Below are 21,377 nucleotides of genomic sequence, written 5' to 3' on the forward strand. Positions count from 1 at the left end.
TATGATAAAATAGAGCTCAGATTAGAAGAGACTGTAGGCAGTAAGCAGGAGGCAAGGCTCTGGAGGAAGTGTCAGCTTGCCTGACCTTATTGAGGGGCTGTCAGGGAGATGAAGGATCACCCAGGTGGTATCTAGCCTACATTCAAGCAGCTGCTGGGGTGTGTCTGGAGCCTACTCAAGCCATGCTACAGTATCCTGCTCTCTTTTTCAGTCACCCAAATGACCCATTTCCCCCCTCTCTCCCTCCCTCTTCTCTCAATTCAATTTAAGGGCTTTATTGGCATGGGAAACATATGTTTACATTGTCAAAGCAAGTGAAATAGATAATAAACTAAATGCTCTCCCCCCCCCCCCCCAACTCTCTCTCTTTCTCGCTCCTTCTCTCAATAAAATCAAAAACGAACATGGTTGCAATTGCAAATTTCATCCATTCACAGAGTTTAATAAAAATAAAAAATAAACCTTGAGTTCAGTCGCTTGAACTATTACTATACAATGAAAATACACAATACAATGTTGAATTTGCTATTATGAGGTTTAGTCTTTTGAGTACAACAATGTTTTAGTGTAGCATGAATTAAGCTATTATCAGGAGATGGAAATATTGTTTATTCAATGAACCAATTGACTTTGGTAATTTAGCAATTTCTTAACATTAAAAATGTACATTTGACATGGTCTCAAATCTGTACAAAATAAATAGCACAATTTTGCTCATTTACAGCTTGGCTGAAAAAAAGGGTTATGGTTGGTTCATAATTAAATGGCATACAAATTCATTTTAATAATCATGTACTCACCAGTGGAGGCTGCTAATAATGGCTGGAATGGAGTGAATGGAATGGTATCAAACCCATTGATACCCTATGTTTTTGATACCATTCCATTGACTCCATTCCAGTCATTATTATGACCCTTCCTCCCCTCAGCAGCCTCCACTGGTACTCATTAGTTACATAACAAAATATTATCCTTTTAAATAAAGCTTTTCAGATTCACAAGTACCTTCAAGAGCATGTTATAGTTAAATAAATATAATGTTTTCCATGTTTACATGCACAACCAATCGGTTTGGGAAAGTATTTACACTAAACAGACATTACACTCCATATTTATTTTTCAAAAGGTGTATATGTCGACGCCCGGACAAATACACACTCACGTCCTCTCTTGTGAACACACTGTCTATTTACTATGAACACCATATCTTCTCTTTAGGGCTAGAACTATCAATGTGATCAAGCTGAACGCATTATAAAGAGGACATGGAGTTCAAAACCACATTCTGACATCTCAAAAATTCACATGATTTTTTTAAGGGTTTTTCACTTTTATGGTCATACGATTAACTATGGAGTCATGCATTATGAGAACTGGTAGGCTTGTAGTATTTGGTAAGAGTTTTTTTTTTAAATCAGTGGCTCAATTAAATTTCTTTAGGTGGACAAAGAAAGATGTGCTACTTCTGTGACAGTACTATACAAATATGCTACAAATAATCTCTAGAAAGGAGGAGAAAATAGAATCATCCCAGGGAATCTTCACGGTTGAGAAACTAGTTTCTCTCTCTTTGAGTCCATTGTCTGCAAATGATCCAGGAGTCACTGGAAGAGGTTGTTGCTTATGTCTTGTCCATAGCAGTGTGGAAACTCCTTGATGTGAGGCAGTTGAGGAAGTTGAGGAGCAGATTTTGTGGATGATCTGCTATATTACATAACATCATTTCTATATGTGGTTCTTTCATGATGCAAAGTAAGAGTTCTGCATGGAATAGAGTCGGTCAATGGGTCCCACACGTGCTTGCATATTCACTTCCGAAGATGCCATGAAGCAGTCACTGAGGCTGGTTAAAGATGTGTCGCTGTCTATATCATGGAAAATTGAGTCATTACCTGTAAAGAAGAGAAAGAGAAAAATAAGTTGCAAGAATATAATCATGTACATAAAAAATAAATACTAAACATGGCACATTGAATAAAAGCAAACTGCAACTTCCAATTGCACTGATAATACTGATGATGTACTGTATTTATGACTGTCTTGAAAATGAATAATTGTTAGTCTTGAATCCCACTTTGAATTATTGTTATTACATACTAGTGTAATTCTGATAACTGTTTTGACAATAACTCTCTGAAGTCATTGTCCTGCCTCCCTGGGACAGTTACTATAGATCTGAGAGGAACATGTCAACAAAGAACTTAATATGCATCTCATCATTTCTTGTCCTATTATTTTCCTTGCGGGAATTGTTAACTTTATTGCACTCCAGATTTTAATGACACTGTTACACAAGACGGGGACAGAGTGATGAAGAGGCATATCGTTTAATGTGTTGGCAATATCATCCTTCCCTCTATTTATCCCATAAAAATAGAGGGAGTGTGATGAGACTGGGACTTTGGGTGTTGCAATTGCAAAAAACAAAATGGTGGCTTAAAAAATGATATCAAGTTGAAGAAGCTATCTTTATGGGGTTGGAGACATTGGTCAGAATTCTCTTCTACACGTTTCATCCCGTGTAAGTAAAGGGAAGAATAAAACAACAGATTCAAGATAGATTCAAATATGAGTTTTTTCTTGCTTGCAGCTGCATCCCTCTGATTGTCACATATTAATCTCATAAAATTGTTATTTTGCATCGTGGCACATTACTATACTCATCATGGTCACCATTGTTTTGATTATAATTTACCGCAAGCCCTTTGGATTATCTAAAAGCTCTTCACATAGTCCGCAATGCAAACTTTTAGATAACATACCAGAGCATGTCACCAAACCCCATGCATAGAGAGAATATAGCGAGTGATTGTGGGGTGGGAGTAGGAGGGTAGTAGAAAACATGTTGGATTGATTTCAAAATGAACTTCAAAATAAACCAGTGGCTTGTTTGTGTCATCCCATGTGGGGTTGGGGGGTGGGGGGGGGGGGTGCTTGTACTTTGTGCGATATGCCTAAACCAGAGGTCTGTGGCCTGAACACGTGTCCCACACTGGGGAGTGTGTGAGGTTGAGTAGAGGGGCAGGGGGACTGATGCTCACCATATGGGTTCATGTGGTCTCCGGGCATCTGTGGGGGGGTGAGGCCCTGCTGGAAGGGGTCCGTACTGTAGCCGTTCTGATCCATGGCAACCAGCTGCTGCTGGGGTGGGGCCAGTGGCGTGAAGGAGTTCATCATGCCCTCCATCCGATTGGACATCACCTCTGTAACACAGCCAACCACACAGAGAAAGAGTTTACATTAAGACTGTTGTGGAAGAGGCATTTATCTGATACGCATTTTTCAGCTGGAAGGAAAGCCATCGACTCTAAATCTAATATAAAAACTAGACCAAAAGCACTGTCTCCATGGAAACCCTCCCTGCTCTGCTGTGGCCAATGGAGATTCTCCCAGCATTTCCTGATAGATGGCTGCTCTTGACTCACTCAGAGGTGAGTGGGACACACACACAGCCCTTGTTGCTTTAAGACTGGAGCTCACCACCCTGCACTTTCCTTTACATTGGTGAGCCCTTGTGAAAAGATGTCTGTCATTCATTTATTTTTAGTTCCAGAAGTTTTATATGTTCTTGAGATTTTTTCTTGTTTAAGTTAACAGCACAGAGTGGATTTTGTTATCTTAAATACATACACTGCCTTCAGAAAGTATTCACACCCCTTGACTTATTCCACATTTTGTTATTACAGCCTGAATTCAAAATGGATTAAATAAAGAAAGAAATCACCAATCTACACACAATACCCCATAATGACAAAGTGAAAACATGTTTGATCATTGCTAGACAACCATTTTCAGGTCTTGCCATAGATATTCAAGTAGTTTAAAGTCAAAACTGTAACTCGGCCACTCAGGAACATTCATTGTCTACTTGGTAAGCAAATCCAGTATAGATTTGGCCTTGTGTTTTAGGTTATTGTCCTGCTGAAAGGCACTGTAAATCTCCTCCCATTCTATCCTATCCACAGTATGCACTTTTGGGGATTTCAGGGCATGACAAAAGGTCCATAAATTAACACACCACGAGGTCAGTTTTACAAACTGGTCCATAAAATGAAAGCATTATTACATTAAGTTTATACTGAATCCGAAAATGATTCAATGATCTTCATGGCTTTTCGGTACCAAGGCAATGTCGGTCTGTTCAGTAATACAATGTCAATGTAAGCCTTGGGATTTCCACAGAAAATAAATATAGCGCTCCTTTAACTTGTAAAACTGTAATTTCTCTAGTGCAACATCTCTTAAATCGTGAATCTTATGTCTAGGGTATACCTGGTTTTGATTCTTCCTTCTCACTGTTATAATTCTTGTGTTTTCTTACCATATTTTGTGAGATGCTTCCTCCATAGTGGATGTATGCCTTTCCAATTAAGCTTTTGTCTATGACTGGAATGATATCATTACCACCATTTAATTTAATTAAAAATCCCAATCTAATATGCTTTGTAAACATTTTACAACTGCTTTAGGTATTTTGCCTGGCAGTGTGTTCCCATGGCATTATCTGCAATATTTCTTTATTTTCCTCTGTTTTTATTTGCTTTGAAGATTGTCTGTGAACACATGTTGGTGTGGCTCTAACTTCCTGTGTGTATGACATCATTTTATTTTTATTTTATTTAAACTTTATTTAACTAGGCAAGTCAGTTAAGAACAAATTCTTATTTACAATGACAGCCTACCAGCGAACAGTGGGTTAACTGCCTTGTTTAGGGGCAGAACAACAGATTTCTACCTTGTCAGGTCAAGGATTCAACCCAGCAACCTTTTGGTTACTGGCCCAACACTCTAACCACTAGGCTACCTGAGATGCAGTATCTGAACGGGGACACGAGAGTTGGACCTGGCTACAGCATGCAGACTACAGTACTCACACAGAACAGGTCATCTAATTTACAAGGATGCTTAACCGGGTTTGAGTTGTAAATCTCCCCACCCACACACACAGTAGACACGGTCTCCCTTGTACCACGCCTGACTGGGGCCACAGACGCTAGCTAGCCTCCTCCACCTCCGCACACCAGTGGACACTAGGGATAATATGAGGGGGGTCACACATGAGCAGAAGCTATTACGACCGTTCTACTCCCATGGTTCGCATGTTCCTCAATTAATGCCATGTTTTAGAGTGGTCACACAGAGCTGTGGTGTACAGTATGTGATTATCCTGCCTCTGTGCTTCTCATTGAAGTGTCATGCTACACGTTTAGCCGGCTGAAACATCATTTTAATTTCTGCTATGTGATAATCCCAGATCACCATTTAAACATCATGTCAAATGCAAAATAACTGTCTAAAATCATGGTAATAACAGCTGTTTTTAAACTACTGAAACCGCTATTAAAAAGGATACTGGGACAGTGGGTGTTGCCCTATTTCAGGCTGAACTGAAGGCTGTGTACTGTACCTTGGCCAAGCCGTTGAGAATTCTGTTGTTCCTGTTGCTGCTGCTGTCTTCTTGCCAGCTTCTTCATCTGAAAGAAGGAGACAGAGTTTTAATGTACTCCCCAAACTAACATGTGCTCTTCTTAATTTGAAAATGATGCTCCTTGTTACTCACCCCTGAGTGAACTACAGGAACACATATCTGACTGTACTTCATTATCAAAGGCTTTTGAAGATAATATCAAAAAAGGCAGTGGGTGGAGACATCTAATGGAAGACTGAGGTAGATTTGCAAGCATTGCACTTTAACTTTACAGAGTTGAAAGGAATGCAATGAAAAAGTTCAATTTATCGTTGATAGCTGTGGTGATTTGATAGCTGTTTTAGAGTAAGTAATGTTATGCCCTTTCCAGCCAATCCATGTGCACCATTGCTGTTGTTACTTTGTTCTCTTCATTAGTAACAAATAACATCATTATCTCAAATAACACTGCCTTTGGGGTGGTCATGCTCTCACCTTGGCTCTCTGGTTTTGAAACCACACCTGTACCACACGAACACTGAGACCTGTCTCAGCAGCCAGAGTCTCCCTCACCTTTAATAGTCAACACAAAAGCATTTCAACATCATACAAGAAAACAAACTTAACTACAGATTGGAATCGTATGTGCTTTTTTATTTTTTGTGTGGCATATTTCCAAGTGGGCGCCTTGCCTCTATTTTCTTTGATTTCAAATGTTGAATTAATGTGGCGGTCTTTTTGGACTGCTTGGTTACTGCCTCTTCAAAGCTCTGGACCGAGTGCAGTGAATGCTTTTAGGGCCTACGCTAAATGCAGTTCCTCTCTCTCAGAATGTCATTTGGCGCAGGGCAGGCGGGCTGCGTTACCCTCTACCTCAGTTAACACAGACCAGAGTGCTGCTTGCCACTTCAAAGCACAGCTCTGAGGTGCTGGAGATTTTTTGAATTTGAGAATTTGATTTGTAAAACTACTGTAGGCCTCATGGCATGCATCCAATTCTCCACATGCCAGTCTGTCCAGGGGGATATTCTAAAATATTAGTGTGGATTTGTATCGACCGTATACCACCAAAGCACGTCAAAGCAAGCTTAAAAGATTGATTTTGTTTCACAAAACCCAGGTTTCAGTTCACAATGTGTGTATAATGTAGCCATGCAGACATTTCAAGTAGGTTTTCCAATGTAGGCCATTCTTACAGGTAATTTTCTGTACATAAACTTGTTCCTCAGCTACTTTTGAGCTCAAACTGCAGCCAGCAGTGTTAGAGTGTTAGTTTTCAGCTCTGTTCAGTGTTCAGTAGGCAGACAGTGGTATTGTATGTGTCTGTCTGTCTGTCTGGTGAGAGTAGAGCTGCTGTGGCAGAGATCAGGTCATGTGAAGGACAGGAAAGGGCCTCACCTTTCTGCAGGGTTTGGAGGACACCTCGAAGGAGGCTTTGAAAGCTCGTCTCTGCTGAGTGGTCAGAATGGTGCGTGGCCGCTTGGGCCTCCTGGGGTCTTTCCCATCATCTCCCTTCCCCTGGCCTCCCGTGCCTTTCTCCTGCTTGATATCCACATCGTCATCGTCACTTTTCTCTGCATAGATAGACAGACATTTTTCACCAATATCAGCATGGGTTTGAGCTGACAACATCCCTGACAGTCTACTGATAAATATATGGTCTGTTCTTTTCAATTCCAAGAGATTCAGACTCCACAACTGTATCCATAACGAATGGAGACACATGTGGTTTTAATTTCAATTTATTACAAAAACATTAGGCCACATGCACGATTAGACATTCAGAGGACTGAAAAGCATAATGAAAAATGCACATTTGTCATTAGATTTGACATTGTGTCATTGGTAATTCATTACAATGGTTGTTTTACACCAAATAAATCTTTGATAAGAATCCTACATAGCAGATCCACCCCAAGATGAAAAGGCATGGGAAATTAACTCAAGATATCAAAGGAAATGGGAAATATATATTTTAGAACCACACAAACTCAAAATAAAAGGAAAATGCACATTGGGTCCCAAAAGACAAAAAGACTGAAAGGACGCTATGCATAAAGAAACAAATTGCAAAAGTTACCAAAAGGTGGAAAGCTGATGTAGATTTTATTGTCTATGGTAATTAAATGTGTCCATAAAGGGATCTTGATGTTTCTCTCTATTGGCACACATTAAGTGCTATCTTAACAAACTAGCTAAATTGCTTTATCATCAAAATAGTCTGCTAATCTAATAAGCAATATCAGTGTAATAGAAAGATAATCATAATTATAACACTAAACATAATGGCTTTGACTCCTGTGTTGAATATTGTATCCCCAATGCATTAGTAAGATAATACAAGGCCTGTGTGAGTGAAAGGCAGTGTTCTCAGAAGCAGCAGCAATGTCAATTCAAGCAACAAATGATGTGGGCTTCCAGTGATTGCTTAGAGATGCACACATCATGGTTCCGTTCTGTAAGCTGTCATCTGGTTCTGATCATCTCTACTGTAAATAGTGTGGTGTAGTAGGCCAAACGGCATTTCTCCAGTTGATTTCAACATTCTGTCTGCTGCATACGTCAAGGTTATACTCTGTTCATGTCAACTCTTGAATTTTGGAGACCCTCCATAAAATACCAGTGTGATACAATGGGAGAAAACGAAGCGCGGAAGTTAAACAAATATTCCTATAAGTTGACAAAAGTGTACACAGGCACAGACGGTTTGATAAATTATCTGCCTTTGTGTGTGTGTTTAAATGAGAGCCAGATGGGTCTGAACAGTAAGGCTTGGCGAGATGCCTCACTGTGTGGAGGCGAGGCGAGGATGCAAGGAACACAGAGAAGCAGATAAGAGGAGCTACGCTCGGCCCTCCGCAGAAAGACCCCAAATCCTCCCGTCAGTCAACATGATACACTGATTATATTCCTTCCAGCACAACAGCCCGCCCACACAGGAACCTAACAGCCATTAATACAGATTGGCTTCTGCTCACTGCCCATAATATCCATTAGAATAAAATGAATCACAAAAGACTGGGTGTCTCAACCAGAATATGTTTTTGGGATAGGATTTGGTCTTGGAAATGATTTGGTCCTACCTGAGTCAGAATCGTCTGGGCTGACAGAACTGAGCAGGTCCTTCTCCTTCTCATAATCACTCTTACACAGCAGCTGGCCCTCCTTCAGGACAAACTCATCCCCTTTCCTCAGCTGCCGGTCACACACACAGCAGGAGAAGCAGTTTAAGTGGTACACACACTCCAGAGCACGCATCACAAACTCTGTGGGGGCGATCTTCTCCAGGCATCCACTGCACTTGGTGGCAAACAATCTACGGAAGAAGATGAGAGAAAAGGTACCATTACTAATTGATGCATTGAAAATGTATGTAACATTAATATTATTATTTCATCACAGAGTCAAGGGGGTCTACTTAGTCTCCCTAGCTTGGCCTGTCACCATGGGCTTTTGATTAAGAGGGTTTGGGGGCAGGGGGCAGGAGGCTGTGGGCTGATCCTGTGGGCAGCCAGTACCAGTAAGTGATTCTTTTGACTAGAGCTCATGTGTTAAAGTGCCTAAGGTTGCCCCAGCCCCACGCCACACCAACAGCGCTCGGTCATGGGCACCCAAATGCCTCTTAGCCTCAGACAGCTGGCCAACACGGGGATCAGTCAGTTATAATGCTCAATTAGAATCCATACATTAAAACCCTACACATGTCTTTTCACTTGTTTATCGTAATCACTGTTTCTCTGTCGGATTAGCATCTGATATATTTGGCCCTATGTAACTGTTGCAATAGGTTGTCAGCATGGTCCGTTTGATTAATGCCTAGAAGTGGAACATGCCCACTGTGTCTCCTCCCCATTCTATTCTACACCCACTATATCTGTTTATTCTTCTCCTCCTACATATCAGACCTCATCTAAGGTTACACCTTAGGCCATCCTAAACCAGCCTCTATGGTACATTGCAACATTACCAGTACCCAAACAACACCTCCATCTTCCTTTCTGTCCTTTCATGAAGATGTAAAACTGTATGTATTGTTTTATTGGTTGCTGGGAGAGTTTTTAATTCATTTGTTGTCATTCAGAAGGAGCCCCATTAGCTGGAGCAAGGAACAGAGAGTGTGGTTGATCTTGGCCAGCCTTGAAGCTGGATTTACTAGCGTGCTCTTTGTTTGCGTTGGGTTGGAGGACAGCTGGCAGCCGCCTATCTATTTCTGGTGAACATCTATTTCATTGTGCAAGGGAGAGAGCACAGCAATTGACATAATCTGCTCCTGAAACAGGACAGGGATGAGCGATAGTGATGAATATGTGCAAATATGAGGGGAGAGTAACCCAGGGAAGGTTTTGTCATGCTAATGTTATTGTAGATGCTGATTTAAAACTGCTAGGGAGTTTGTCTGCCACACAGTTCAGTAGAGCAGCTGTTTGCATGGTTGAAACAAGATAGTACATGTTTGGTTGCTGTCTCTTGTGTCAACATCTCATATTAGGTCCATCTTTGAGCTGCCATTTACTACAGATCAGACTGTACTACAAATCAGACTGTACTACAGATCAGACTGTACTACAAATCAGACTGTACTACAGATCAGACTGTACTACAAATAAGACTGTACTACAAATCAGACTGTACTACAAATAAATGTAAATGTACTACAAATCAGACTGGTTCTACTCCAGTGGATGGGTCCTTTTATAAGCTATCCAATAGTATTATCACACAATTGATCATTGACATTGATAATAGAGCAACTATGACATTTTCTGAATGATTATAACCTCCAAATAAAATGTTAAATACAAAATATTGCATTATTATCCAAAGAGTCGAACACATTTGACCTGAGTGTGAAAACTAGCCTCCGACCTTAATTTTCCCACACTGTGCTCCAACCAACTAGGCTATTGGAACTTTTCTCACTATAATGAAAAAACAACATATATCAGATATCAGAATTAGCACACGTAGGGTTGATGAAATCCTTTAATCTGTCATTTATTACAATACGTTAAGAAGATTATTATTCAACTATGGAAAAACCTTGAGGATAATCCCTTAAAAAATGTACTTTTTGCAAACACACTGACTTCTTGTGAAAACAACCTGCTGACCTACATCACGCACATCTGTTCAACAATGAAATTACTGCGATCACAACAAAATATACTATTCATACAACCTTAATGATCACCTAATATGAATAGTCATACATTGCGTATCAAAAGATTATTGCAAGGACATCAAACATCCAAAATCCAAAGTCTACCACAATAATATACGCGTAAAACAAAAAGAGATCAGTAACACTGATAGCCCTCGTGGATCAACCATGCAGTTGCTTGGAAAATTGGCTATCCCTGTTTACACAAATCCACATTTTCACCTGATTTTTCAAAGATAGATCAATAATCATTCATAGCTTTAGAAAGAAGGACTGTCTAACTGTTGCATGCTGGGATTGAGGGACATTGGGGGAGGAATGTGTGGAGACCAGCCCAGAGGTCCAGCTCTAATGTTTAGCTAATGATTGGCGTCTTAGTCTGAGAGTATAAAGGCAGAGGAAATGACTTGTTAGTATGGTTTGATATGTCCCGGATTGCACATTCACCTTCAACCGCTCTCTCAAATCTTCTCACCCAGATGAAAACATTCTTATTCAGACCCTTCTTTCTTTCTCTTTCTTTTGCTCTCTGATTCTAATCTTGTAAGCCATTATTTTTCTATTTCCCCTCTCTGTCACTTTGCATTATTTTTGGTGCTGTAATTCCTATTTGTCCCTTCTGGAATCTTCCTGTCCCGCTTTGTCCTCTGATCTAATCCGGACTTCTAGCCTGTTGTTGGCCCCTGTTCCCCATTCTCAGTGGGGTTCAGATGGAATATCCATGCATGACGCCCCTTCTATGGCAACCACACCTCCACAGGAAGGCAACGGCGACTTTTCGGATGGGCAGAGAGGGCCTTTCAGAAGCTGGCAGCAGAAGTAAATCCTTCTCTAAGGAACAAGGGGAATTAGCAGGGAGCACTGGACTAGGGATTTAACCCTACCTCTCTCCTTTGAAAGGCCTAGTCACTCCGACTCCCGTGGCTAGCCACAATCAAACAGAAAGGGGGTGGAGGGACACGGTGCAGAGAAGAGAACACAGCTCCCTGAATGACACAAGCACTGGATTGTGGAGGACCCTAATCCCGCTTTAATACCTTTCCAAGTTCAGCTCCTAAAGAATGCTCTTTAAAACAACACCAGTGTGTGAGCAGTGAAGGCCGACCAGGGGGAGGCACGCCATTCAACCTCCCTAACATTACCTGATTAGCAGATAGAGGTCCAGGCGGTGGGGAGAACATGCCCGCGGGAGACAAGAGAAAGACGTGGATTATGATGATTACGCTGATCCATAAAAATACTATAATAAACACATCAACTTGGTTGTGCTGACTCCACACATAAGATGAACAGGGTCTGCAGTTTGTAGTGTAGGCTAGGCCTAATGGGGCAAGAGGGAAGAGATGCAAGAGTTGTTGGGCCAGCATTGTTAGATTATTACTTTCATCCAAACGTATAAATATAATTATGAATCATAAGACAAAAAATTACCAAATGACTCAATCAAATCTATCTGCCAAAGATCAATCGGTTTCTTCTGCTGCCAATATTAACCCCTCTGGAAGATGAGGTAGGAAGTTTGTTGTGTAGTCAGCCGCTGTCCTGTATGTTTGCTGAGGACAGAGAGAGCAGGTGTCCTGTATGTTTACTGAGGACAGAGATAGAGCAGGTGTCCTGTACGTTTACTGAGGACAGAGAGAGCAGGTGTGCTGTAAGTTTACTGAGGACAGAGATAGAGCAGGTGTCCTGTATGTTTACTGAGGACAGAGATAGAGCAGGTGTCCTATATGTTTACTGAGGACAGAGAGAGCAGGTGTCCTGTATGCTTACTGAGGACAGAGAGAGCAGGTGTCCTGTATGTTTACTGAGGACAGAAATAGAGCAGGTGTCCTGTATGTTTACTGAGGACAGAGATAGAGCAGGTGTCCTGTATGTTTACTGAGGACAGAGATAAAGCAGGTGTGCTGTAAGTTTACTGAGGACAGAGATAGAGCAGGTGTCCTGTATGTTTACTGAGGACAGAGATAGAGCAGGTGTCCTGTACGTTTACTGAGGACAGAGATAGAGCAGGTGTCCTGTATGTTTACTGAGGACAGAGATAGAGCAGGTGTCCTGTATGTTTACTGAGGACAGAGATAGAGCAGGGACCAAAAAAAGGACCACCAGCAGGATCGTCTGTCCCTCCTTTAATTTGCAGTCAGGATCTGTGTTTCTCTCCTGCCACACCTGAGCGCACAGATTAGCCATAAGACCCTCCTGTGTGGATCAATGATCACGATTCCAGCAGCAAAGTGTCAACATTTACCCAGGCCTTCTCAGCATTGGACCTCATCACTAGAAGAAGACATACTCTCAGCAGATACCTTTAAGAGGGCTCCCAGGGGAATCATTATCTCCTTCCAATCCTTTGTCCACACAATTCCTCCTTCCATCCTTTACGTCTCTCACCATTTCTCTCTCTTCCCTCACTCTCTCCCTCTCTCTCTGTCATGTATACATTCTATCAGTTGAGATTCACAAGAACCCAGACTCTCACCTCGTTAGAGCAATGCCCTACTACAGCATAGTTGTATTCGATATGGTGCAGCTATGAACCCTCAAAGCACCTCTTCAGATGGAGAAGACCAAACTTTTTGACAAGCTTTGTCAGATAAAGATATTTAAAAAAAATATCCCTGCATGGTCAAAGGCTAAGCTCAGTGCAGCTGAGAGGCCTTGGCCTTGGGAGTCGTGGGGTTTTCACCTCCCTGTTCCTCTTCTTTCTTTCTCCCGCTAAAGCCTGCTGGAGAAGTATGAACTTTCCCTTTGAACTGATTACAGGCTATTTAAAGTGTGACAACATCTTAAGCTTTCACCACATGTTGCCAATGATTTCCCACTAAAGACATTATTTTCAATGCTTCTACCGCAGTGATAAGGATCAGGGTGAGTGGGTGAGATAAAAGGGAAGGCCAGAGGAGAGAGCGAGGAATGGAGGAGTTTGTGGTTTGATAATCAAGGTACATTTAGCAACACATGTTCCCATCTCACCTACTCCCCTTTTGCAATTGAACAACCAGAGAAATAGCATAACAATTTTGTGAAAAATAGCCCAGGCTATTATGTCACCGCATCCCCTTCAAAAGAAAGAGAGGATCAGGATTAACCCACGAAACAGCTGTAAACTATCACTTTGAAGATCCTCCTGGTTTCACTAGGAAGCGGGTGGGCCTGTGAGGCTAGCCATGTCAATCAGCCAGACGTGAGAGATGAGGTGCATGGGCCAGGGTCACAGCCACAGGAAGGCCTCCGGACACTGATTGCAGACTGACGACCTGTGGAGTGATTGGTCAACACTGCATGGCTGGAAGTTCATTGATTTATTTACAGGCTACATCTCTGGCTTGACCTTTCTCCTCAACTATCCATCTCCACTGCAGCCCAACAAGAGCCCAAGCTGCCTGTGTCCTGGAGACCAAGGAGATGGGTGGATAGAGAGAAGGTTGAGAAGGGGGAGACCAGAGGCCAAAGTTACTGATAAACAGCAGCTCCATAACAATTCCCATGGTAACTCTGTTGCAATGAAGACTGGAGTGTAACATGCTGACCACAACACACGCGCGGGTGCGTCCGCGTTGATCAACCAATTATATTAATTTGGGACAGGTTGAAAAAAAAACAACATTTATGGCAATTTAGCTAGCTAAGTATGGTTGCTATTTTACCTGAAATGCACAAGGTCCTCTACTCCAACAATTAATCCACAGATAAAATGGTGAACCGAGTTCATTTCTAGTAATCTCTCCTCCTTCAGGTTTCTTCTTCTTCTAACTTTATATGGCGGTTGGCAACAAACTTTAAGGTGCATTACCACCACCAACTGTACTGGAGCGTGGACCTCAGTTCATCTTTCAATCACCCACGTGGGTACATGCTCCTAAAAACCAATGAGGAGATGGGAGAGGCAGGACTTGCAGTGCGTCGCGCGTCACAAATACAACCAAGTTCTATTTTAGTGCCTAGCTACGCAGACGCTCGTTGACACGCTCAAGCAGTGTGAGTGCAATGATTCAATAAACCTGTATGTGTACATTTCTTTTGCAATGCTCACACGCGACGCGAGCAGTGTGGTCAGCATGTAACAGCGTTAATATGAGGATGAGGTTTACAGTTGAACAGATTTACTGGTTGTGGATGTATTTTCATGCAATGATGAATAAAGGCGATCCTTTTCAACTTTATTTCACCTTTTAGAAAATGACTTGTAAAATTGTGCTGGTTACTACATACAGCGGCTTCTATGTTAGATCACAGAGGCACATGCTCTAAATATAGCAGCCTGAACTACAACCCTACTTTGTCTAATTGCTTACATTGATAACCACAGTTGCAAAACACACATAGAGGGGGACTTGACATGGGAGAGTATGGACTGTCATCATAACCAAATCAACACAAAACTTGTTCATTTACTCTCAATCCAATTTCAAATCTAGAGCACACAATTGTAGTCTAGAGCAGCATTACTTTTAATAATCCTAAAGGATATGGCTCAATAGCAGTAAGGTCTCAGCAAGTATCTTAGGTTGGTGTAAATAGATACGTGTAAAAAGTAATGAAGCCAAATAAGAAATGCCATCCTTCTAGTCCCCAGGGCCAGCTCCAGTCAGGTCTAAAAGCTGCTTAATCACCTCCCTCCCCACCCTTAATACATTAGCATAGTAATGGGCTTTAAATTGAGCCTCTGTTTTTTAATTAAACTCCCAGCAGGTAAAAGTAAAACGCATTAGAGGAAAATGTGCACACCACTAATGGCCCAAAGGGGCCTTTTCCATCACAACAACGGGTGGCAGGTAGCCTAGCGGTTAAGAGGGTTGGGCCAGTAACCGAAAGGTTGCTGGTTTGAATCCCTGAGCCGACTAGGTGAAAAATCTGAGCAAGGCACTTAACCCAAAATGCTCCTGAAAGTATCTGGTTAAGAGCATCTGCTGAATGTAACAACTCTCTCACAAGACAGGCATTTACCTTGTTGAAGCAAGTTACATGATAACTCATATGCACCTGCCCCAAAATTCCAATTTTGCGATATCACTATGTTTAAAACATTATACAGTATAATGAGCCACAGTCTGGGATGAGGTGGTGTTACCCCCACTGCCGGTCTGGCTCAAATTAACACAGTATTTCTATGACAACATGATTTCCTATGTACTGGAATACGGAGAGATTTCTTCAGACAAGCCTCTGGCCACACAGACTGCCAGCTAGTTATGTTAGTTTGGGCAATATCACTGTATTACACAACTATACACAACAGTCCTCTGCTTTTAGTCAGTTGTGTCATGTCGTCTTTGGTATCAATATTAAATGTCTTCACATCGCTTTATATGGCAAAATGTATCAACTTCTATACCTGCTGTTTGTTTCCTTAAAATTGCAATTTGTTTGTGGAGGTGTACTCTACTATAGCATGTTGGCCTTCCAGGATCCCCAGACACTGTAAACCCTGTGGGCACCACCTGGCCGTCAACTGTGGGTGAATAAAAGGACATGGGAGAGCCTCATCACACCTATAGGAAAAGGTCAGACAGTTAATCAACCAGGGCCCTGACATGTCACTGCTGCCTATCATAATGCTATGTCTATCATTTACAAGACATTCTGCGGCACCAAACATCAGAAAACAGGGACAACACCCACATTCCTCCAAGCATTGATCAACCTGTTGGCTACTTAAGTCTGACATATGGAGTCCCATGGTGTTGTTGTTGAGTTGTTATCACCATCTTTCCCGTGAGTTTATAACAGAAGCAAATTAACACCATACAGTTAACCTCTATCTTTTTCACTCTGTAGCAAAGAGAGCGAGCGGGATAACGTTCTATGCATGTTAGGGAAAGAGTTGTCCTTCTACAGGTTTGGGATCTTTATTTGACATATATTTTCACAGCAAACTAATTCTGCAGCAACAGGATTTGAACATTTAGTCCATAATGTTGCTTGATCGGTGGTTAGGGTATTAGCTGGACAAAAGTAGGTTACATGAAAAGTGCAATACTGTTAATACAACCATGTGTTATTGTTGGTTTTCAGTGAATGTATGCAAATCACAAAGCTCATCTGCACTTCCTGCGCTGCAGGAAAATTCTTAGCAACAAGAGTGATCAAATTAAGATCTCACATCTGTAGCACACAGTGAAAGAAAAGCTAGTGTTGAAATGTGAAAGGACAGTGAAATGGCTGGCCAGCAGAAGAGGCTGAGTACACAACTAAGCCGATGAGCAGGCAGCCAGGTACACAAGTGCTGTTTGGACAGCTGTAGTTTCTGAAGGTGGATGCTCAATGCAACATCACATTCAAGCCCTTCATCCACACATACAGTGTCATCACATGAGTAATAGAGTGGGTGACAAAAAAACACCACTCAAATGCGCTACTCTTACGGTACATAGAGTATTGCATCTACATTGCATCTACACGATACATAGAGTATTGCATCTACATGTCCATTTGCTAATTAATAGCATAATATTCAAGGTAATCACCCGACAGTCTAAAGCAGGTAACCCTGGGAAGACCGACTGAGTTCCAATTTTGTATTTATTTCCCCAGTCGGTCTCAACTTACTGTTTCAACTTACTTTGTTTGTTGTGGCCCCCACCCCCATAAAAGTTGTCAATCCCTGGTCTAAAGGTTTAGGCCCATTATGTAATTGTAACTGTCTCTAAACTGGACCTTTATCTTGGATTCAAAACAGCTGAACTTACTCCTCTACAAATGAGGCAGAAGGCTGTGAATTACCAGACTGGTATTAAAAGAGTGCTCTGCTTCTTCTCACTCCAAACCAGTCAGTCTAGCTGAAAGTAACTGAAACTGTTTGTATGGCCCATCTCACCTGCCGCCCTGCTGGAGATTTGACATCTTAACAGCACATGCTCTGCAAATGAGAGCTGCCGAGAACAGAGGGAGGGCTGGGGACAGCTTCCATATAAAGCCACTGTAAATTCCTCCGCACCCATTTGATATTTTTAATAACTCTATTGAGGGCCTCTCTCTGTCTGTCCCTTCCAAGCTAATCTAGGTGAGGTGTAGCAGACCCCCCATTAAGGGCTTGGCCCACTCAATGAGGCATCCTGGGTGATTGCTTCTTTTGAGAGAGGGAGCTGGTGATAGCTAGCTACAGTTGGATACATAGCTCTAAGATGTTTTGGCGTATACTGCTGCCTATAACTGCCTACAGATACAGTCGGCTCTTATGACAGTGGAGTCCTGCTGTACTTAGGGCAGCAGTCAGGGCAGAGGAGGCTCTGGGCCTGTGTGCTCATTACCACCCGCTGCATCTGAGAGCTGACATCATCCTTCAAAAGTACAGTTCATAAAATAAACCAAGAGTAATGGCTAAAGTTCCAGTTATTTTTCTGTAAGTAAAGATGGAGGTCTTTGATGATGAATAACCTGATTTTCCATCAAACACCAATCTAAGACGAAATGTTCAAGACACAAAAAAACGATAAACTCTATAATCTCAACTCAACACAATACAGAAGCACTCCTAGGAATCAAGATGCACATGGTTGTTTAAATGTATTGAATAATGGGGTTCTAACAACAAAAACCTAGAATTATATTTTGGGACATTTTGGGGGGAAATAGATATGGAACATCAGCTTTTACATTCCGCGGTGAAATAGTTAAAAATAAACATTTGGAGCAGAGGGCTTTATAATTACTATTGACCCCAGAGGGTCCCGGACTAAGAAATAAAACAAACAGTAATATGAAGTGTTCTGCAAATATGCAAAGACAGGGTCTGGTGGAGAACATCACGTTTTGGTTTCTTTTCTCAGCTCCTAATCTGTGGGCGAACACAATATTAAAACGGCTTTGGATCCACTTGTGATCCAGCTATTCACTAATGAAAAATTCCACAGCTCCATGCAGAGGCCAATGGAGCCTGCCCCTCTACCACAAACCATGCCCTGTCCATCTTGTGGAGTTTACCATGGCTGAAAAGACACTGGATTAATAGGTAGAGCAGGAGAGGCAGACAATCTGGAAGAGAATCCCATGTGTGTTTTGCCCCTCTGCTTTCACTCATCTTTAGGATACTGGTGCAGACAAGTGTTTGCCCAGGTTTTAATGATCAGCAATGAGGTGGTGATTATTGTGATGGTGGATAGTTGGGTGAAGGGCTCAATTTATTCAACAGAGATTCAGCCTAAGCCGAAAATCAGTCACAAGAGAAGAATCCCAGGCAGCCAGGGCTTAGCTATTGTCCACTGGTCTGTTTGTGTTCCTGCTTTTTCACTCTCTCCACTGATTCTGTCTTTCTCAGCGATGTAAACCTCTTAACTCAGACGGCTCCGATCCACTAGTTTGATATCACTTTGGATGGAGATCAGCTTTAATTATCCTTGGGTATTATCTTAATTACAGAAAAGTACTGATTAGAAGAAATCAAAACCAAAATGTTACATTTCCAGCACAATTATCACAAAAATATATTTCATTCATATTTCACTCAATGGTCCGGAATTGAACATCCCCCTTCAGCCCTCATGTTCCTGTCTGGCTAAGTAAACAAATGCACATTTAATAGGCATACTGTAGGTTGGCACCTAGCTGTGAACAGCATAGCACACAGAGAATTAAAGTCAACAGCTGCTCATCTGACTCCCATAGTTGACTCTGAAAAACTATTTGGGCTGTAAAATGAAATCTACTATACAGATATTGTATCAGATTGATATAATTTCATAATGTCATACAATTTACAAAAGACTCCCTTAAAAATGTGCAGTATTAATTCCTAAAAGGTTTTGACAGGGTATGCCCAGAGTGCAGGCAGGCAACTTAACCATACTGTAGTAAGGCTCTTAAAAGATCTGGTTAAAGATTGTTTTGTGGGTAAGCATGTTGCCATGGCAACATTGGCAGGAGCTATACCATGTTTGTGATGGATGTCCTGGAGGGTCTCAGCGTGAGGACACCACAGCATCCCTGCCACAGCCAGGACACAGAGGCAGTGTTCTTTAAAATACATGTTCTAGGGAGGGAGCACAGCACACATTAACCAGGGAGATGTCTGGGATGCTGATGGGAGAGGATTGCTGCTTCTTCTAGGGACAGAGTTCACTGAAGGGACCTCTGTAAACTCTGGTTCTCTCAAAAAACATAATGAAAGGCTTTTTCTAGACAGTGATAGCAAAAGCTTTAGAAGATGAAGCCACAGACAATGTAAAATGATAGAGAGAACAAATGAGAGAAAGTGGGACAGGATGGGATAGAGAAAGCCAATGGAAAAAAAACTATTTTTTCAATGACAGGATGTTTCAGGACCCAAAGGCCAGGGATTAACACTGAGATTAGCATACAAAGAATATATTTGAATTTCTGATCCGCAGGCCCCTTCAAAAGACTAAATCCAAGATTAGCAGGTGTTATGCTAAAACACGTTTTGTGTGACATAGTTACACTAGGCAAACAAATATGTCTTTAGTGTGAATGGTTGGCATGAATGTAGGGCCGTAGCCATAGAAACCAACTGGTATCTCAGAGCCTTGGAGAGGGGGGACAGTGTTGGAATGTGGCAGACAGAGAGAGGGGCACACACACACCACGGAGCTAACCAAAAACCTGCTGTTTCCCCCCAAAAAGCATAATCTACTCCGCTGTTCTGCCTACAGACCACCTATAAATATCAAGTATCTTTGGCCGAGGCAAATGAAAATGTTCATTGTGAGATCACAAAGCTTTTCAGTGCCTGATTATCTCTGTATTGTCTATGTTTTGTGAGAGAGGAGCCAATTGAGGAAGATTTAAATACAAAATGTGAATTCATGAAGTGAAGCATTCACACTAAACATGCAATTTACTGAAGATTGACTTGGTGACGTATTGTCTGTGTTCTAAAATAGATGGACATATGTGCACATAAAGGCTGAAGTCAGGTGCTTTCATTTTGTTGACAAAGAATTGTCACTCATATATCACTGCACCAATGACAGGGAGCAGTGAGCTTTTAAAGAGAGAGACGGAAACTGCAGAAAATAAGATCAGATAGAACGATGGCCCAGGATTCCTCTGGAATGTTAGGGGAAGAAGGAAACTGACTAGCTAAAGCATTCTGGACCTTCTGCCAAAGCCACAGCATGACGCATAGACCAGCAATGTCATAAATAGGTCAGTTATGGTATGATAATACAACGGAAACATGGACATGACTTGGTTTTGTTTTACACACAGATATACAGTCACAGAACTGGTCTGGTGCCACTCCAAATCAAAACGATGGAAGAAAATCCTGCACTCAAATACCACTTTATTAGGTATTGGGTTATTTTCAAATGCTAACGCATTTGATTTGACACTGTTATGTAATTGGAGTAAGGGATGACAATCAGAGAGGAATATTCAGCATTTTCCCTGAGAGGCAATCATCAAACGAGAGGGCAATCATAAAATCACTTGGAAAGGTCTGCACAGATTCATTAAGAGGTAAGTTACTGCAGGCAATGAGAGGGTTAGCAATTAAATCCTTGTTTGCACATATTAAGCCTTTAAGGCACAATAGAGACATTTTTTAAATCTCAATATCAAATCATTTCTGGGTAACAATTTCATCAGCTGTTGTACAATATAATACAAAACACAGGAAAATGGATTTTTGACTGCACTGGGCGTTTAATATTTCTGCTGCTTTACAGTATACAATACCAAGTCTGCAATATTTCCTAAAATAACATTTACAACACTATTTATGTGGTCTGTTCTGTGTTTTAAACCTTCCATCTTGAAAATGCCACAGCACCTGAGCAGTAGTATTGTCCCTTTGTGAAACTGGAATGATTAGGCTGCATTTAGTATGTGCAGAGAGCCCAGCAGTTTCTA

General features: G+C 41.6%; 1 protein-coding gene across 2 annotated transcripts in view; it reads right to left on the reverse strand.

Annotated features, from left to right (window-relative positions):
* Window positions 1-408: 408 nt before the first annotated feature.
* lmx1bb (LIM homeobox transcription factor 1, beta b) overlaps window positions 409-21,377 on the reverse strand; it is a 65,708-nt gene continuing 44,739 nt past the window's right edge. For both annotated transcript variants that reach the window (XM_029637689.2, XM_029637688.2), the window contains 6 exons: window positions 8,491-8,723; window positions 6,806-6,981; window positions 5,903-5,980; window positions 5,408-5,474; window positions 3,042-3,203; window positions 409-1,892 (listed from right to left, as the gene is read on the reverse strand). In XM_029637689.2, the coding sequence (XP_029493549.1) occupies window positions 1,741-1,892; window positions 3,042-3,203; window positions 5,408-5,474; window positions 5,903-5,980; window positions 6,806-6,981; window positions 8,491-8,723 (868 nt within the window). In that variant the 3' untranslated portion in view covers window positions 409-1,740. The remainder of the gene's footprint in view (window positions 1,893-3,041; window positions 3,204-5,407; window positions 5,475-5,902; window positions 5,981-6,805; window positions 6,982-8,490; window positions 8,724-21,377) is intronic.

Source organism: Oncorhynchus nerka, linkage group LG27, assembly GCF_034236695.1.
Source record: "Oncorhynchus nerka isolate Pitt River linkage group LG27, Oner_Uvic_2.0, whole genome shotgun sequence".
In the NCBI taxonomy this organism is placed as follows: Eukaryota; Metazoa; Chordata; class Actinopteri; order Salmoniformes; family Salmonidae; genus Oncorhynchus; species Oncorhynchus nerka.